Raw genomic sequence first — 21,223 nt, 5'->3', positions numbered from 1 at the left:
TCTACCTGAATTCACTTCCTTAGAAAAAAACCTCTCACACAATTCATCCTTCCTCTAACTGTAAAGAGTTTGAAATGAAACAAGACAAATACTTTAAATATTTACTTAGAACATAAATCAGTACTCTACAGTTGTCTATGACATCAATGTATAATTTATTCGCTGCCACGATAATGCTTCAAGTTGACAAGTACCCAGGCAGGGATGGCACACCAGCTGACTAACATCACACCGGACAGGAAGATCATTTCCTGAAATAAAAAGATATATTACAACCATAGACATATGGATCAACTGCAGTTGCACAAATGGGCCAAATTTAACTAGGGAAATACACAGAAAGGGGAAAAAATCTTTTACTATGTGAATCCAATCCTCCAGGAATTAAAGGCTGGAAACATATCTGCATATGATGGGATAATGGTTAGCTTAATAAAATAAAAAATTCAGATGTCTATGGGCAGTGGTCACTTTACTATTACAGTAAATTCATGTGGCCTCTCGCTCATTTGCCATCTTACAATATAAATAATAAGATGTTGTCATAGTCTATTCTGCATGTGAGCTAGCATGTTGGGTAACTTATTGGTGGTCTCCTTCACGTCTACGGAAGACTTAGCAGAAGTGTGCAATCACAGAAAATTAAATAGAGGGTTAAAAAGTTGGAATTTAGCAGCATGGAGTTACCCAAAACAAGTAACATTATGAAAGGGGTCTATAAGAAAATGGTTTAAGAATTATCATCATACCAATCTTTGCAATGGACAATATTTAATCATATCGCATATTTTTGAACCACTAAAATGAAATAGGGAAAGAACAAAACGTATCTTAAGACGCAAAGTTTTATGTTTTTTTACTATAGGTATTATGTATGTAAAAGTATATTACAACATTCAGAATGGTGAATATAAATAATATACTGGTATCAAAGATAGTAATAAAAGATAACACTTTTTAGAAGTGTTTAAAAAAGTACATCAAACCTAACCTATTTGTTGAAAATTACGTAATTAGAAAAATACATTTAAAAGTCACGAAATTAAACATGAATTACATAAATAATCTCAAAATAGTAGTATAAAAGTTGAGATTAACTATTTGGGCTTTCCGTTGCAGTTTATTGATCAAAATACAGTAAAACAATAATCAATACTTACGCCTTTGGTAACTTTCTTTCTTGCTGGAATAGATATTACGCTCATGTTCCTCTGTTGAGCAACATTCTTGAAAATCTGGGCGTTATTTTTTACAAGGCTACGGATGGCGAACATTTTGTATTTTTTGAGAATTGATCCAAATCACAGAATGCAAAGTCCTCAAATCGCAGATTTTTCGATTGACGTTTTCAGGGATACCATACACAGATAACAATTTTTCAAAGTAATGTTACCACTTTTTGTAATAGTTTTCTACCAAATTCTAACAGCCGTTTAATTTCTATTATTTTCACTTAGTTAAAAATATGATTTATTTAAGATTAACTTAGGCGTAGTGGTCAGAGGTTTTCAAGAATATTTTTTTTATGTGTTGTTGCAGAAAACAGAGATCCAAATCCACACTGCGCGCATCCTCTGTGACTCTTATCTTCCGATGCCGATGTTATGGGTGGTGTTGGAACATTAAATAATGCTTTTATTTCCATACGACGGTGCTAAATTTTTTATTTGTTTTTATTCATAGTTACTACTTTATGGTTGGCTTCATTAGCCAGTCGACTACGGCTGATTCTAGATTAATTTCGATCTGGTTTTTTATTTTTATTGTTTATTTACGCTTTTTACATCTAAAATTCACTTAACACAACGGTCTACATTTTTAAAATGTGGTCAAAAATTTCAATAATCCCCATCCCAACGTTTTCTTTTAAGAAGGGAAAGCCTACTAAAATTTAACCTCCAGCACGCACATTCATCAGACAAAACATAGAAATACTTCTGTGTGGTGGTGGTATTGCACTAGGCGAGCTGACACGCGTGCAACAAATGCTGTTGCTAGCGTCCATCACTCTTAAACTACTAATTTAGGTAGACAAAATAGGAACAAAGTTCTAAAATAGACTATCTTACATAAAAATAACATCGTCGTTAACAGTAAATAGCAAAAATTTTTATATTAACTTTTGTTCTAAATCACTGGCCACTAAAAAACGTATAACAAAACAATTCAGCCAGCACTTAAGGCGTCCCTGAAACCTTGAAAATGAAACAAACATGTCAACAAAAGAGGTTGCATGTCACATAGTGAACGCAACTCACCATATTGTCGCGGACCCTTCATGATTCCCCACTGCTCCAGTTATCCTACGGGATCTTGTAGATGGGCTTAGGAAAATGTAGTTTTACCCTTACTTATATTACACTCGATCAGAAGTAGAAAATACTTTGTCTTGTTATTAATATTTAATCTGTATTTAATGTATTTACGGAGAACGTCATTATTGTTTAAATTTAAAAGTATTTTCCTTCGTCTCGAAACTTTATATCACCGTATTATAAATGTTTTAATTTATAACCCAATTTATGTTGACTTAAGCGTAATAAAATTGTAGGGTAATTAAAAAAAACATTAATTTGAAATACAATGAATTACATAACTCCAAAATATTTTTTTCTTATTTTTCCGTAGCTGGTCTACGCCGTAGCACTTTATATTCGAGAACAAATAGTAGCGACAGAAAACATCCCTTATTTTAGCGAGTTCAACACACTCACAAACAAAACAGAACCGACCCTCTCCCTCACACTGACATAAACACGATATTTTATCCCTTTCATTCACACTAAATTCATAATATAACTATCTCTTTCTACATGGCATATGCTTGGGTTACTCTTTCCCTCGCAAAATCGATTCCAGTCACATTTTCCCATGTTTCTTTGAGAGATGGACGGAATTGTCGTTTACGAATGAAGAAATACGTCTATTATTAATGAAATTTAATATTACAAGTGTTTTAAAGTGTTTAAATTGATTGTTTTAATCGTAAAATTTGTTTACGTAAAACTGTGTGCAATTTTTTGTGTGTGGCTAGAAAGGTACTCGTGTTTTGCGATTTTCAGGTGAGTGATTACAATTGTGTGTTTGTGTGTCGTTTTGAAAAGGTCATAATATAAATAGATAATTATGATAGCACTGACTTTATGATTTAATTATTTTATAGATTTTTACTATAAATAAATCTTCGTTTTTATAAAAAGGTGGGACCAATCATCTTTTCTTAATGACCTTTGCGTATTTCATGGGCGTATTTATAATCTATCCATCTACCTTGACAATCGAATTTTCCTATCTTTTCCTTATTAGAAAAGGGTGGTCAGAAAACCAAAAGAGGACTTTAATCAGAAGCACAATTGACTCTAATATTTTGATGTGTGGTATTACTACGTTTTAACAATATTTACGACGCGGCAGGACATTAGAAAAAGGTTAAGGTTTAGTTAATTATAGCTTTCGCCAGAGATTCTACGTTTTATAAGGTTTAATTAGTAACCTGTGTGTTTATATGGATGTTTGTTAGAAGGTCAAGGAAGTAGAATATAGTTTGGAAAAACATATAGCCTCTTATTAGATAGATAGATAAAGCCTTTATTCACTGACAATAATAAACTTAATATTACAATATTGACAAACTTATTTTCTTTTATAATATTATACATAATTAACGTATATTATTTGTATGTACAATTTATTGCCCAGCGTCCAGTTGCATGTCAGGTTGTCCCTCGACATAGTCTCTTCCACACCTCTATCTCACCTACCTTTTTTTATATCGCTGAAATAGCGAAGTGACCGTTGCCCATAGACATACGCAATTGCATATGCGTTGCCTACCTTTAATCGACGGAGGAGAGGATACACAGAAAGAAAATATCTTCCCTTTCCATGCATTCTCTCATCCGGAAAGTCCACTTCCACTTCTCATCCTTTTCTTATAAGACAGAGGGTGGGATAGGAAAGAGGACTAAATTAGGCCTCCGGGACGCACACTCATCAGACGAAACATGAAATTGCTTTCACTACACGCCTGTCTTCTTCACGTCTTTTTCGTGCGAAAATGTTAAAGCGGACTCTACCACTGTTGACCTAATTATTTAGTCTTTTTTAAATACAGTGTGGAAAGTTGCGAGCAACAATTAATTTATCCATAACACAATTGAAGGCTGCAACCCAGTGGGGTAGGCACGATATGGATTTCCATTTGGCGTGCTCCTGGCACACCGGTTTTACTCACACAGATATATGCATGAACATCACTATCTTGTTAATAAGAACAATTAGTTAATAATGTTTACTAATAGTAATAATTTAAGTGAGATGGATCGAGATTGTATATTGAATTTGTACTAGAATCTAGTCTCATTAGTTAAACGAGGGATTTTATTTACATACATAACATACGTTCGGGAAGTTATATGCCAAAAAAATAGGACATCTTTCCTTTGTAAGAAAGTACTGTTTCTGTTTCTTTGTTACGTTTTTGGGTCACACGAAACCATTTCTTTTCACCACAAAATACTCGTACAAAAGTAATCATTTTATTGTCCTTGAGATAACTGAAACATTTTTTTAATATTTAGGAGAATTTCGTTAATTTATGTGTGTAAATTTGTTAATTGTGACCACGAGATCCAAAACTATTAGATTACTAGCTGCCGCCCTCAACTCCGTCCGCGCGGAATAGAAATTTAAGTAGTCTATGTGTTTTTCCGATGTTCTACATCTATGACAAATTTCATTAAAGTCCGTTAAGCCGTCCATCTAAATATTCGCATTTATAATATTAGTAAGAAGTAAGATTGGCGCTTACTTTGAGATAACGTTTTCATTAAAAAATCAATCGTATTTTAGAAATGTATATTCAGGATATTATTCTGTGTAGGTTCGAATATTGGACGAAAGATTGGCAATATCCGATACCTTGCTAACTTCCCGATAATTGATTCGCTTCGAATTTTCGTTTTCAATTCCCAGAGTTTATGAATTCCCGGTATGATCAAACATTCAGTTGCAATCAAACAAAATTTACTACTAATTTAGTAGTTTTTAGTAATTATATATCTGAACGTACTATTTCAACAAAATCAAAAAAATGTAGCAACATTTTTTTCCAACACGTTGCAAATCGTGGTTATATTATTCTGACTCTTACCCCTCTTTATGAGGGTTGCAGGGGTTGCAAGGTACCCTCACAAGCAATGACAAGGGTGCAAAATTCGATTATTTCAAAGATTTATCAGATGCACTTTCTAAAACATTTTATTTTGCACATAGAATAAGTATGATTAAATTACAAAATTAATAACAATGAATTTTCTTTCGATCTTTCGAAATACGCGTAATTTTTATTAAAATTTTACGAAACATTTTGCCAACCTAATGTGCATTTCACAGTTGTAAAAAGCAAAAAAAAAGGATAACAAAGGGTTTAAATGAACGGTGCATGCCAACACCCTTTAGAGGGGCATACGTTTGTGAACGAGTGGCTGAATGTAACAAAAGCTTTTGCCTTTTATGTAAAGGAGGGAAAACGTTTTATAATAATATTAAATTTATATTTCATTATAAAAGTTTTTGTCTTTTGACGCGTTTAAAATGTTATTTTATTTTATTTTATCTCTACTCTATCTATTTATTTTTATTTTTTTGATACTTAACTATTTGGCTGAATTAACAAAAACTTTTATCTATTGGTGTAATGGCGGCAAAATGTTTTTTTTAAACTGTCATTTTATCCTTACCCACTGTACATTTAACAATTATTTATTCGTTTACGTATAAAGTTGATTTGTTTTCAGTAAATCTTCGTGATGCCGTGGTTGGTGTGAAATGGACGGCATACAGATGGAGCCCATCGGCAAATATAAAGCCGATAGAAACGGTTCGGCGAAAGGTAAAAATCAACCAATTCTTTCATTATCTGTGAGTTTCTAACACAAAATCACGGTTTAAATTGTATTGTTATCTCGGTTTTATCAAATATAATGACAGGGATGACGATATCTTTTATACGAAAATTTAAATTCTGCCAAAAACATTATTTTTCTGTCCTTTTCGCTACGTATCGTTCGCAAATTATGTTTAACTCTTACTTTGATAAAAACGTACTACGACAAATTATTTCTAACAATGACTACTTTATATATTGTGAATGAAGATTCCTTTTAATTATCATTCAAATGTTAAAAATTGATTTTATTTCTAGCCGCCGCTTGGCGAAACATGGTGGATCAAGATTTGGATGACGTGGCTTTTCTTGCGGGTGAGTTAAATACAATTTATATAAACTAAAAACATTTATTTTTAAGAAATAAAATTAACTTAACCTTTACGTCAAAGTAAAAAAAAATCGGACCAATCGTTGCGGAGACACAGACAAACAGTTTCGAAATTGTTTTTTCTTTATAAGTAAAGCAATCATGTTCACGAAATATGATTTTATGGATATAACATACAGACACACCAATTTTATTAATCTAGATATATAAAAAGCAATTGCTGTTCGTTAGTCTCGCTAAAAATTGAGAACGTCTGAACGGATTTATCTTATCTTGGGCCTTAAAATGTACGTGGAGGTCTAGGGACCTTCCTTAAAAGGTGAGAAAAATTCGCATAATTGCCGGAAACTAATTAAGTTTTTTTTTCCATTCGACGCGGACGGAGTCGCGTGCGACAACTAATATATAATAATTGTAGTCCAAGCAATACTCTTTTACGTGTTGAAATGTTATCATATTATAAAAGTAAATCGCATTTTTTATGCTGACTGTACTAACATACGTGAGACAGAGGCGTGAGCTGGAATGAGTACCTCATTAAAGCGGTAAATGAGAAAAATAGGGGAAAGGATCGTGTGCGTTTGAATTACTTTGTAAATTACACCTCCGTGAAGGTTCTTCAAACTTCTTAGTACTAACCTAGGACTTCGTTCGTTACCACCGATGCGTTAAAACGTTTTTACCGTTTTCGCGTCGCGTAGAGTTAGAGATGATGATGATGACTTCTTCTTCAGTCCAGTAGTCGTCATCAGATCAGAGTCACACAACAGGATTACGTTCGTTCGATTTAGTACTAGCTCGGGACTTCAACTGCGTATATTTAAAAATAAACTAAGTTAATAGTCTATGCAATCCAAACTATAGTTCATATCCAAATATAAAAACAGATTAATATAGCCATGAAGTTAAGTAGTAATAAAGAATCTTAAAGCTGTTAATAGATGGCGTTGGAGTCATTTTAAAACGCAGTATTGTTACTCGTACGTCAAACATACCTATAAAATGTCCTTGATATGAAGTGCTTTCTTCCCAATCAGGTAATAATAACGAAGTAACGGCCCGAGCCGAGGTTCCTGAGGGAGCCCTCGAGCTTAGTTACTCTTATACGAGGTTTAGGCTAAGTGTCATCTGCACACGGCCACCTCAAGCCCGGTAAAGCTGTAAATGCCTCCTCAAGGCAAACAGTGTCAATCAGTCACAAAAAAACACTTTCTAGTTCGTGTATCCAACTGAAGAGTTCTGTTCAAAAGATTCGAGTCTTAACTTAAACCTTGTAAGCATTTTCAAACGAGTCCAAGGTTAGTAACAAGTGTTCTTCACATTTGAGACGTGTTAGATACAAACAAACTAGCCATACTTGAGGGGTGTTGTCTTTTTTTAACACTTAACCCATATTAGGTTTTCGACGTTTATTTTCCTACCAATATTTCCTACCCATTTCTAGATGTCAAGGATGAATGAGTGAATCGGAGCTAGTCATTGATAACTCAACTAGAATTGATGACCTAGAGTTTAACTCACGATCCACATGTGTGAAGCTGATCTGGGTACAGTAAATTTGTACCTGGACAGAGTTATGGTTTGCTTATCAACCTGGTAACTTATCACCAAGAAGTTCATGGTTCGTCGATTCACATAATTATAGTACATCGCGATGAGCCATGAGCTGCAGCAGAACGCTTCAAGTCTATGTATCTTGAACTTTAGAACTTATGCATAACTGATTTACCGATACATGGAACAGTGTTCTTTATATCATAAGGTGGCAAAAGAGCGAGCGGACACTTGTAATCGCTTAAATAGCGAAGCTACCGTTGCTTATAGACATACGCATATGCATTGCCTACCTTTAATCCGCGAAGGAGAGGATGCACAGAAAGATAATGATTACCCATGTATCCTCTCATCCGGAAAAGCACTTCCACTTACCATTCATTCCTTATAAGAATAAAGGTGGGAAGGAAAAGAGGACTAAATTAGGCCTCCGGGACGCACACTCATCAGACGAAACGCGGAATTGCTTCCACTTAACGCCTGTCTTCTGTATGGTTGTGGTATTTCACCGGGCGATACGGGCCAATTCGTTTTGTGGCCGTAACAGCGGTTTACGAACAGCTAAGCGACCAGAGGTCTACTGTCACATACAACTTTTGTATAATTCAGACCAAATTGACAATCTATACCCAGATACGGACAAAGCGAGAGAGGCGAGGGAACTAGGAGATGCGCCTGTCGCGGTATGCTCGCAGCGTAAAGCGCTATGTCTCACCGCTTTGGTCTTCACAGCAATATTCGCTACCGCATTACTCGTAGTATATGCGAGTCCTCAACCAGGTAAGATAGACCTTTTTTAAAATAAAAATTAGTATATTAAAATCTTTAAACTTTAGTAAGTCATTATAAACTTAATAAAAACGGCTGATTAGGGCGCGAAACTAGTCAGTGCCGACATCGGATTGAGTATAATTTTGTGTAGCCATTTTTTTAAATCATATAATTTGGTTCACAATACTCGAATGGGATTCGAACCTATGACCACGTCAGGACGTCTACACCTTCAACTAAAAGGCTCTTCATACTGTTTACATCTTTAACTGACTCTTTGTAGGTGTCCATATATTTTTATCTTTCTCCAGCTTTATGTACCATTATTTCAGTATTCAGTCTTTACTGTCAAGTTGCTATACAATGCTGAACAACACAGATTAAAAATATATTTTTAAATCAACAGACTGTCCGTGTGCTGGAGGCAGCCCTCTTATACCAGGGCAAGTACCTACAGAACTGGAAACCAGCGTATCTTCTACTAATAAGTAAGTATTATTTTAAATTTGATAGAATTCAAAAATATGTGTGGAGTCCTGCACTGGACCAGCATTTACAATCACATAGTCTCACTTAGGGTAGACTCTGAGACCCTCATTGGAGTATAGTGAGCTGATGATGATTATTATAAAACCAAGTTAAAGATTGCAAAAAAATATTTTTCATTGTAACACCCTGTATAGTAAACGAGTGGACAGATTTTGACAAGTGAGGTGTCATTATTTGGGTGGGTTTTCTTACGGTGAAGGAAATCGTGATGCTGAACATATCTGAGAAAGTCAAATGTGTGAAGTCTTGCACTGGACCAGCATTCACTATCACATAGCCTCACTTAGGGTAGATGAGACCCTCAGTGGAGTAAAGTGAGCTGATGATGATTATTTTGAATACAGTGATTACAAGGATAGAATAGCATCTAATGGTGCAGTCTTCCCTTGGCGTGGTGCTCGTCTTCCTACATTCATGATACCGAAACACTACAGCCTCTGGTTACACCCTAATCTAACGACTGGGGAATTACGTGGTAAGTATTTTCAGACATTATTAGTTAAAATCCTTTGGCTCTCGTTACCAAATCATGTGTCAGATTGATTAGTGAGGGGACATAAATGTTGATATTTTAAGTCTAGTGTTGCGCCGATATATCAGCACTGTGTCAGATTTTCTTCCTAACAGTATAAATCCTTCCACACGAACATTCCTCACTGGAAATATACAGTCAGCTGCATAAATATGAATGCAGCCGTCGCCTGCGACGCCTTCAGCGATGAATTAAAAAACTCAGTAGCATATATGTTCTTCCAGGTTATGTTTTACATCTATACCAAATGTCACCGAGATCCATGCCACTGTTGCATCCATCCATCTAAACATTCGCATTTATAATATTAGTAAGATTTACAAAACTAAAAATTTGCATAGACCGTCAATCTCAAAAATACAAATGCACGTATCATCAAGAACCGTGTAAGATCGGAAGCATATCCGAAGGTATTCATATGTAATTTTGCAACCAAAAGCGTATAGAATTTGAATCGTTGTTATTGTATACATATTAATGTAGCTGACTGTACTTGCATCATGTTTTGCTCTTTATTATAACAGGTGAAGTATCCATAGACTTTAGAGTGGATCGTGATACAGGCTTCTTGGTACTTAACGTACGAGATATGAATGTAACAGAACGGGCACTATTCAAAAGTGGAGGCTCCTTAGGACCGAAAATAGTGAAGACTTTGGACTATCCACCCGCTGATCAGACTTATATTGAGTTTAAAGTAAGTATTTACTGACTAGCCGTCTCTCGCGATTCCGTCCGCGAATTAAAGAAAAAACTTTAATAAGTAGCCTATGTGTTCTTCCAGACTATGTATACCAAATTTCATAAAGATCCGTTGAGCCGTTCCGGAGATACCTTCTAACATCCATCCATCCATCAAAACTTTTCCATTTATAATATTAGTAAGATTTAGCCAATAGATTTTATATATTACAGCCTTACCGCAGGTTTCTGAGACTAAAAACCCAGTTTAAAACATATCTCTGTTTTATGAAAGACAGGGATAAAGATATGTTTTATACAGAAAATTTGGTATCAGAAACCGACTTTAAATCAGTCGCATTTTTTTTAAATTAACGAAAACGAAAAAAAAATAAACAAAAAAAATTGGCCCGCTGATTATAACCTTCATGGGGCCTTGTGGATCATGCTAAATAGAACAATTCGACTAAAAGCAACAGCGAGGTGTTAAATGGAAGTATGGCTTGTCGGACACATAGTCCGACACTACCTGATTGAAACATTAGCTTGTCGGTCATAAAATCCGACATGGCAGCTAACGTGTTAAGCCCTGCTTCGTATCATCTACAACTTTTTATCTTTTTCTTAAAGGAGAAACTTCGTCGGAAGTATAATTACACTTTGAGTCTTCGTTTCATCACCAAATTAGGTAAAGGTGATAAACAAAGAGGTTTCTTTCTAACAGGAACACATAGACGGTAATTTTTTTTTATACTAGCTCTTGTCCTCGACTACGTCCGTAAAAAAGACATAATTAGTAGCCCACGTGTTCTTCCAGAGTATGTTCTATATGTATGCCAAATTTCATCCAGATCTGTTGAGTCGTTCTGGAGATATCTTCTAACATACATCTAAACATTCACATTTATAATATTAGTAAGATTTAAAAGTTCATAAAACAATATAAACGGCTATTTACGTATAGTTTAATAATAAACTAATTAAAAACTAAAACTAGTCGATGCCGACAAGGGGGGGTGCATAAATTACGTGAGGTTTTTTTTTTATTTTCCGCAACTCCCTCCCCCTTGGTGAGATGTCGTGAGATTTTATTCAACCCCCAACCCCAATCTCACGTGAGATTTTTACAAAATGTGAGTTTCTTACGTAAAAGCTTTGGATTGTTATTGTAAAAAAAAAGTAAAAAAAAAATTGCATGATATTTTCCGAGACCCCCCCTCTCTAACGTAAGATTAGATGAGATTTGACTCGACCCCCCCTTAAACACCTCATGTAATTTATGGACCCCCAACGGACTGATTTGTGTATAGTCGTTTTTAATTAGTTTATAATAAAGTGTCATGAAAGTTTACTAAAATTTAATAATTACAATTTTAAGTTTATTTTTTTAATGATATTAAAAAAAATAAGCTTTTTAATTAACAATTAATTAGTTATTTTTATTTTACTTTATCTAAATAATATTTATTTCAGACGATGTGCTGTTTCACGTTTTTGGTTGACGCACGCTCGTTCAGCTTTCCCATGTTTAGACGAACCTCATTTGAGAGCTACGTTCAAACTTACTATTGTTAGAGACAGGTATTTATAACTAATTACTAAAATTACTATTAAAATTTAAAAAAAAGCTTTATATATGACAAGTTTTTATTTAGTTTGTCATGTCTTGATGTTTGTTACAAATGTAAGGTCAACTTGTCGCTTGCGTGTTACAGATTGAGTAGAAATGTTACATACATCAGCTCTGAGTCCCCACTGAGGGTAGAATCTACCCTCAGTGAGACTATGCTGATCCAGTGCAAGACTTCACACATTTGACTTTCCCAGATATGTGCAGCATCACGATGTTTTCCTTCACCGTAACAACGTACGATAAATGTACATATGTAACACATTGCTACATGACGGGATTCGAACTCAAGACCTGCAGACGAGTCAACTGACTAACCTCTAAGCCAGAAACGCTTGAATTGTTAGATAAATGTCTAAATCACGTGACAATACAATATTATGATGACACGGAGCTGATCCGATGATGCAGCTTCTACATCCTCATGACAACTTCATAACACAACTCGTTTAAATCGTCTTGATCATCTTTTTTTTAGTTTTTTTAATTAATTATAACGTAGTTTAAAGATTGTTTTTAAAAATGTTTTTTCTAATTTTAAATTTTGCAGATTTCACGTTTCCTTGACAAATATGCCTATAGTTGCAACGGAAGAGGCGGGCTTCTATCTTGGGCATAGATTGGTGAGTAATATTCTATTAGTTTAATATTTAGTCTTAAAAACTTAGAAATAAACTTAAAAAAAAAATATTACTAGCTTTTTATAAATTTATGTATGTTTCTGATTCCAATTAAGCTATATACTTACGACAATAATCATAGCAGGATTCGAACCTTCCACGTGATTAGATATCTTTACCCTTACCCATTATGCTATTGGGTCTTCTTAACTCCAACAGTTACAAGATGAATTTGCTCAGTCACCACCAATATCACCGCATATGATATCACTAGCCGTATGTCGGCTGCAGCGACGTGCTGCACCAATCAATGTCACTGAAAACATGGATTCAGAAGATGTACCCACTGAAATAAGCTTATATAGTGATCAGGAAACAATATTGGATGAATCCGGGTAAATATATTAGTATTATACGCTTTAAATCTGAAATACTAAGATGGATATGTGGTGTGGCAAGAAAGGGTAGAGCCCGCTTTAACATTTTCGCAGGAATTGTCCTCGCTCAGTGAAATACCACGACCACACAGAAGACACGCCTCAAGTGCGAAGCTATTCCAACTACAGTCTGATGAGTGTGCGTCCCGGAGGCCTAATTTAGTCCTCTCTCCCTTCCTTTTTTCTTATAAGGAAAGAATGGAAAGTGGAAGAGGACTTTCCGGATGAGATGTATGGGAAGGGAAAATATTTTCTTTCTGTGCATCCTCTCCTCCGTCGATTAAAGGCAGGCAACTCATATGTAATTGCGTATGTCTATGGGCAACGGTCACTTCGCTATTTCAGCGATTTTATGTGACCGCTCGCTCGTTTGCCATCTTATGATGTAAAAAAAGTTAAGAATGTGTATATTAGAGAAAGTTTAAAGTAGCGCCAGTGATGGAGAAATTGAGGAGTAAAAGATTAGCGTGGTTTGGACATGTTATGTAGAAGGATGATGATATAAACAAAAAAGTAATGAGATTGAATTTGCTATAAAAGTAGAGGAAAACCAAAGAAATGTGTGAAAGAGGATATGTGTAAGAATGGATTCAGATATGACGGCTGATAGAGATGTATGTAGGAGTACATGTGCCGACCCTCCGTTTGTAAGCTTATACTTGAGTTTGTAAGCTTATACTTGAGTTTGTAAGTTTATACTCGAGTTTGTAAGTTTATACTTGAGTTTGTAAGTTTATACTCGAGTTTGTAAGTTTATACTCGATTTTGTAAGTTTATACTTGAGTTTGTAAGTTTATACTTGAGTTTATAAGTTTATACTTGAGTTTATAAGTTTATACTTGAGTTTATAAGTTTATACTTGAGTTTGTAAGTTTATACTCGAGTTTGTAAGTTTATACTTGAGTTTGTAAGTTTATACTTGAGTTTGTAAGTTTATACTTGAGTTTATAAGTTTATACTTGAGTTTATAAGTTTATACTTAAGTTTATACTTGAGTTTGTAAGTTTATACTTGAGTTTGTAAGTTTATACTCGAGTTTGTAAGTTTATACTTGAGTTTGTAAGTTTATACTTGAGTTTGTAAGTTTATACTTGAGTTTATAAGTTTATACGGGAACTAAAGTCTTGATTGTTATTTGATTTCTTTTGATTCTTGTTATAGACCTCTACTGGAATGGGTACAGAGAACTATTCAACTATTTGCATATGAACTAAACACTTCATATCCATTACCTAAATTTGGTAAGTATTTTACAGATAGTCATATTATTGTGTACTAGCTCTCGTCTGCGACTCCGTCTGTGCAGAATTAACAAAAAAACATAATAAGTAGTCTATGTGTTCTTCCAGACTATGTTCTATATGTATGACAAATTTCATCAAGATCCATACAGCTGTTCTGGAGATATCTTCTAACATGTAAACATTCGCATTTATAATATTAGTAAAATTTTTCCTGATTTACAGATATAGTAGTGGTTGATGGAAGCAACCCCTATTCAGAGGGATGGGGTTTGATTATTCTCGATCCAATCACACTTACGGACACAAAAGTAATCGCCAAATTAATAGCGCAACAAGTAAGTTTATCGTGAGTTTCTGAAAAGGCCAGTTTTGAATTCCTTTTTTTAAGTTTTTAAATCCGTCTCATCATCATCAGTTCACTATACGTCCTCACCGAGGAGCTCGGAGCCTACCCTAAGTTAAGGGTGATTAGGCCATAGTCAACCACTACTTCTTACGGTGAAGGAAAATATCGTGATGCTGCACATATCTGAAAAAGTCAAAGATATGTGTCACCCTTAACTTAGGATAGGCTCCGAGCTCCTCAGTGGAGACGTATAGTGAGCTGATGATCATTCACTATCACATAGTCTCACTTAGAGTAGACTCTCAGTGGGGAGTTGAGCTGATGATGATTGCGATTTGTCAGTGGTTCGGTGGGCTTGTGTCTCCACGTTGGTGGAGTTCTCAGTGGCTGATGGAAGCTCTCACGTCAGTACTGAGCGAGAAAGCAACACCGCTAAGTGACGCGACAGCTGAGAGAGAAGAGGACGCATTACTGCTAGACCACGTGTTACCTGCACTTAGGTAAGTCTCCTATAAACACATATTAAGGTTAATTTAACTACTTCAGGTTGTATGTAACTTATAAAAAAAGTCTGGACTCGTATTAGAATTTTTTTTATTTCTATGTCTCAGCAAGCTAATAAGTATACCTCTCCTAGCTGTCTATGTGTTCTTCCAGACTATGTTCTATATGTATGACAAATTTCATCAAGATCTATTGAGTCGTTCTGGAGATATCATCTAACATACATCTAAACATTCGCATTTATGTTATTATTAACTTTAGACCCTATAAGACTATATATTATTTGGCTGTAATAATTTCTTTGTCTCAACAAGCCAAACAAATATACCTCTTCTATATTTTATTCGAGATTTTGTCCACACGGAAATAAAAAAAACATGATAAGTAGTCTATGTGTTCTTCCAAACTATGTTCTATATGTATGATAAATTTAATCAAGATCCATGCAGCTGTTCTAGAGGGACCTTCTAACATCCATCCATCTAAACATTCGCATTTATTATGTTAATAAGATTTTATTTTACTGTCCTGTGGTCTGTAACTGTGACCATGGAATAAAAAGTAGTCTATATGTTCTTCCAGACTATGTTCTACATCTATGACAAATTTCATCAAGATCCATACAACCGTTATGGAGATACATTCTTACATCCATCCATCCATTCGCATTTATAATATTAGTAAGATAACATACGATATAAAATACAGATTGGATTCAAGCTATTCCGTACGTGCGGTTGCAAATCCAAGACTAGAACGAGCCGATATAGAATCCTCGGCTGAAGAATTATCACTACACAAGGTACAAGCGATATTTTATACAAAAATCTAATATCACACAGAAAACAGGCGTGAAGTGGAAGAAATTCTGCGTTTCGTCTGATGAGTGTGTGTCCCGGAGGCCTAATTTAGTCCTCTCTCCCTTCCCACCCTTTTCTTATAAGGAAAGGATGGGAAGTGGAAGTGGACTTTCCGGATGAGAGGATGCATGGGAAGGGAAAATATTTTCTTTCTGTGCATCCTCTCCTCCGTCGATTAAAAGCAACGCATATGCAATTGCGTATGTCTATGCGCAACGGTCACTTCGCTATTTCAGCGATTTCGGGTGGCCGCTCGCTTGTTTGCCATCTTATGATATAAAAAAAAATCTATATAATGTTTTTACTAGCTATTGCCCGCGACTCTGTCCAACGTAGGTAGGCAACGCATATGCAATTGCGTATGTCTATGGGCAATCACTTCGTTATTTCAGCGATTTCAAGTTGCTCGCTCGCTTGCCACCTTGTGATATAAAAAAAAACTTCTCTTATTACTATGTTTAACAACTATGTCAAATTTAATCAAGATCCATTCAGCTGTTCTGAAGATACCTTCTAACATACATCTAAACATTCGCATTTATAATATTAGTAAGTTTCAGTTTACAAACTTAAGTGTATTTACTATTCTGTTAATTTCTGCTATTTTAATGATTCCATTAAAAAGGGATATTATTTTATTTTAATGAGTCAATTTTACTGATGTTTTAAGTGTTATTCGATTCGTATTTTTTCACTTAGTACAGTAAGTTTTTTTGGTTTAAAATTATATATTGTTAGGGAACATATCCATACTACGTGATTTTTTTACTTTTTTCGACCCTTCCCTCACCTCGGTGAACACTCGTAGATGCCAAGACCTCCCCCCTTTTTACCGTAGTAATTCATAATTATGATTTTTAATCATATCACAGGTAAAAATTGAAAACAGAAATAATTTGGCTCATACTCTTCTTTATAGCATAAGACTGCATGCATACCTTAATTACTAGTGAATTATGTATTATGAAAAAAAAACAACTAACAACTACGTGACTAAAATCTGAGCCAACCCCCGCTCCTGTGACTGACCGTAGACTTTTAAAGACTCCCCTCCCCCCTCCCCCCCCCTTAAACGGGTCACGTAGTATGGATACGTTCCCTTAGGAAGAAAATCCGATACAATGCCGGTGTATCGCAACACTAGCCTTATTAAAATATCAACGTTTATGTCCCCTCACTACATCTCACACATGACTTGGCGACAAATGATTCTTATATCTAAAAATAGGGTGCGGCCATAGTGAGCATGGCTATAGAGGCGGCTGGGGAAGCTGCGGGACGCGCGGCTTTATCAAGGCTGCTAAGAGATCACCGCTTCTCAAGCACCGACGCTAGGTATATCTAGCCTGTTTTAACTATTTTGTGTAAAAAAATCTTATTTAGTCTATGTGTTCTTCCAGACTATGTTCTATATGTAATTTAGTCATCTTTCCCTTCCCACACTTTTTCTTATAAGGAAAGGATGGGAAGTGGAAGTGGACTTTCCGGATGAGATGTATGGGTAGAGAAAATATTTACTTTCTGTGCACCTTCTCCGTCGATTAAAGGTAGACAACGCATGCAATTGCGTATGTCTATGGGCAACGGTCACTTCGCTATTTCAGCGATTTCAGATATAAAAAAATGTTCTATATGTATGAAAAATATCATCAAGATCCGTTGAGCTGTTCTGGAGATACTCTCTATCATCCATCCATCTAAATATTTGCATTTATAATATCAACAGCTCACTATACGTCCCCACTCGGAGCCTACCTTAGGGTACCTACCTTAGGGCTCGGAGCCCCTAGGGTGACTAGGCTATAGTCAACCAAGGTGGCCAAGTGCGGGTTGACTTCACACATATCTTTGAATTACTTCTCAGATATGTGCAGCATCACGATTTCCTTCACCGTAACAACATAGGATAAATGTACATATGTAAAAACAAACACATCGATACATGACGGGATTCGAACTCAGGACCTGCAGATTGCAAGTCAAGTGCTTGACCCCTGAGCCACTTACATCTAATTTGCTATTCCAGAGACCTCTGGCGTGCGTTACAGAGGAACGGTACAGATGACACACCGGCCCACGCTTGGGACGGCTGGTGTGACAAAGCCGGGTATCCATTACTATCCGCAAGGATATCCGGACCTGATGTCATCATAAGACAAGAAAGGTAAGTTACCTTGTATAAACCTTATCTTACCGTTGGTTTACATTGCAACAGTAAAACACAGCGGTAACCAATCTCGCATTATTTCAAATTATTGCTTACTAGCGACAGCCCGCGACTCCGTCTGCGTGGATATATAAAAAAACTTAATTAGTGTAGCCTATGTGTTCTTTCAGATGTTCTATACTTATGTCAAATTTAATCGAGATCCGTTCAGCCGTTCTAGAGATATCTTCAAACACCCATCCATCCACTTCACATCCATCTTAACATTCGCATTTATAATATTAGTAAGATGTGCCGACCCTATTCATGAGTTTAGCCATTTTTATTTAGTTTAAGTTGGAGTGTAACAAATCTACTACTTTAGGGGACGCCCTTGGTAACAGAATTCTACATTTACTAGTCGCTAATAGATCACTAAGGATGACCCTTAGGGTAGATTTATATTTTATCATTATTCCATTTCATTTGGTAATAGATTTGTGATGACCGCTGAACCACCTGATCCTGAGCCTGTGATGATTAACAGCCTCCTCACTATGGATTTGAGAGCTGATCTAGACGAATTATTCTACGAGCCTGGTAAGCTAACAAAAGGCTCTTATGTAAATAGATTTAACATAAATTGAACCTAAACAGACTATGTTCAACAGACAGACAACAGACTTATGTTCTATATGTATGACAAATTTTATGTAGATCCATACAGGAGTTCTGAAGATATCTTCTAACAAACATACAAACATTCGCATTTATAATATTAGTAAGATTAAGTTAATAATTGTTTTAAAATTAGCAGCTGTTAAGCAAATAACAAAAAAAAACATAAATATCTCTAACATGCAGAAAACTACACGGAAATAATAGAAGAAGATATAAACGCAACAACAACAACACAACAACCAACAACAACAACAAAACGTACAACAATAAAAACAACAAAACCCCCTCCTTTACCCAAATGGGTTATCCCAGTTACATTCTCAGTGGGACCATTAGAGAACGATGAAGAAGAAAATATAACAAGAATATGGAAGAATACCACTGAAAGCATACATAATGGAACTTGGTAAAGTATTCTTCTAAAAAAAATTAAAAAAAAACTATCATCAGGTCATTATACTCCACTGAGGGTAGAGTCTACCCTAAGTGATAGTATGTGATAGTGAATACTGGTCCAGTGCAAGACTTCACACATTTGACTTTGTCAGATATGTGCAGCATCACGATGTTTTCCTTCACTCTATAGGATAAATGTACATATGTAAAAACACATTGCTACATACCGGGATCCGAACACAGGACCTGCAGAGTCAACTGCTTAACATCTGAGCCATTGTCACTCTTATTTACTTTTAGTATGACATTTTTCTTTTAGGTATGAAGTAAATAATGATACGAAAATCCATCGAATCTCACGTTGGGTAGAAAATATCACACATCTCATATGGATGAACGAAACTGAAAGTAAGTTAATAAAAATATATATTACGGTGGAGTTTGGTTGCCGCTTGCAGAAGGTTCATGGTGCATTTCAATCTTCAAAATGACTATAATAACGTAGGTAACACGCGATGGTTCAATGTACATTCCAGTCGGCAGCAACATGAGAAAGGTTCTGCTGACCCATCGAACGACGACAGACGTCGCTGGCGTCACTGTCCGTAGTAAAAAAACGTAGTAAATTTAAGCAATTGTCATAATATTATATAGATAAAGTCCATTAAACATACAGAATTTCATCTTAAATTATTCAAACTTTCGTTAGACATTATACTAAACTGATATAAAAACGGATAAACACTCACGTATATACGTCCGGTGGCACCGACTAGTTTCGAGCCCATCGGAATCAGTGGTACTCACTCGAAACTAGTCGGTGCCGACACCGGACGTATATACGTCAGTGTTTAGCCGTTTTTATATCAGTTTAGTATTTCATCTTTTTAATATTGGAATGTATATATAAATACACAACTATCAAACTGGATCCTTATTCATCATCATCAACCTGCCCTTATCCCTATTGAGGGTCGGCACATGTACTCCTCCATACATCTCTATCAATCGTCATATCCGAGTCTACCCCCTTCCTACGCATATCCTCTTTCACACATTCCATACTTTTTTGGTCTTCCCCTACCCTTGTAGCCATCCACATTCAATCTCATTACTTTTTTGCTTATATCATCATCCCTCCTCATAACATGTCCTGGAACTGGATACTTATACATAAATATATTTTTATCTATCTAACATCATTAAATATCCTACACCACGTAATACTACATCAACTAAACATTTAACTCTATTAATTACAGTGTTAATACCCGATTTGGGTAAACACAAATGGGTGAGATATAATGTTGGAGCGAGAGGGCTGTATAGAGTCGCTCCACAAGATCATGCTGAAGGAGAGGTTTGTCATCATTTTTTTTAATATAATATAATAAATCCTTGTAAAATTTACTATTGTAACTTAATCTACTTCCTTATAATGATAGAACTAGGATATAGAAATATATTTCCAGTTTCCCATTCTACTGTTTTTATTAAGTACTAGCTGTTGTCCGCGGTTCCGTCTCTGGGGATTGAAGATAAAACGTAATTAGTAAGCCTATGTGTTGTTTCACCGTATGCTCTACATCTATGCCAAATTTAAGCGCGATCCGTTCAGCTGTTCTAGATATGTTTTTAAACAAACATCCATCCAAACATTCGCATTTGTAATATTAGTAAGATTCTGCTCATATAAACAATATCATTATTAAAATTGTAACAATTGATTTGTTGGACTAAAGTTGCCATCTCAAATCTTAACCTTTTACCCGCCATGTGTATAAAAATGTTTCATCTCCCAAAATCCATAAAATCTTAACCTTTTACCCGCCATGTGAATAAAAATGTTTCATCTCCCAAAATCCATAAAATCTTAACCTTTTACCCGCCATGTGAATAAAAATGTTTCATCTCCCAAAATCCATAAAATCTTAACCTTTTACCCGCCTTGTGTATAAAAATGTTTCATCTCCCAAAATCCATAAAATCTTAAC

At 35.4% G+C, this 21,223-nt stretch overlaps 1 protein-coding gene across 1 annotated transcript; it reads left to right on the top strand.

Annotated features, from left to right (window-relative positions):
- Window positions 1-5,788: 5,788 nt before the first annotated feature.
- On the top strand, window positions 5,789-20,680 carry LOC106114000 (leucyl-cystinyl aminopeptidase). Its single transcript, XM_013307063.1, has 21 exons — window positions 5,789-5,893; window positions 6,206-6,262; window positions 8,466-8,612; window positions 9,010-9,091; window positions 9,497-9,627; window positions 10,209-10,381; window positions 10,996-11,102; window positions 11,839-11,946; window positions 12,546-12,618; window positions 12,835-13,010; window positions 14,214-14,293; window positions 14,519-14,631; window positions 14,985-15,142; window positions 15,855-15,948; window positions 17,235-17,341; window positions 18,033-18,170; window positions 18,649-18,752; window positions 19,017-19,239; window positions 19,549-19,637; window positions 20,492-20,589; window positions 20,675-20,680. Exons 1-21 carry the CDS (start codon window positions 5,830-5,832, stop codon window positions 20,678-20,680), a joined length of 2,328 nt encoding a protein of 775 aa, XP_013162517.1. The 5' UTR covers window positions 5,789-5,829.
- The last annotated feature ends 543 nt before the right edge of the window (window positions 20,681-21,223 follow it).

Source organism: Papilio xuthus, unplaced genomic scaffold (genome assembly GCF_000836235.2).
Source record: "Papilio xuthus unplaced genomic scaffold, Pxut_1.1 DF829673.1, whole genome shotgun sequence".
Lineage (NCBI taxonomy): Eukaryota > Metazoa > Arthropoda > Insecta > Lepidoptera > Papilionidae > Papilio > Papilio xuthus.
This window is presented reverse-complemented; position numbering and strand designations above follow the sequence as displayed.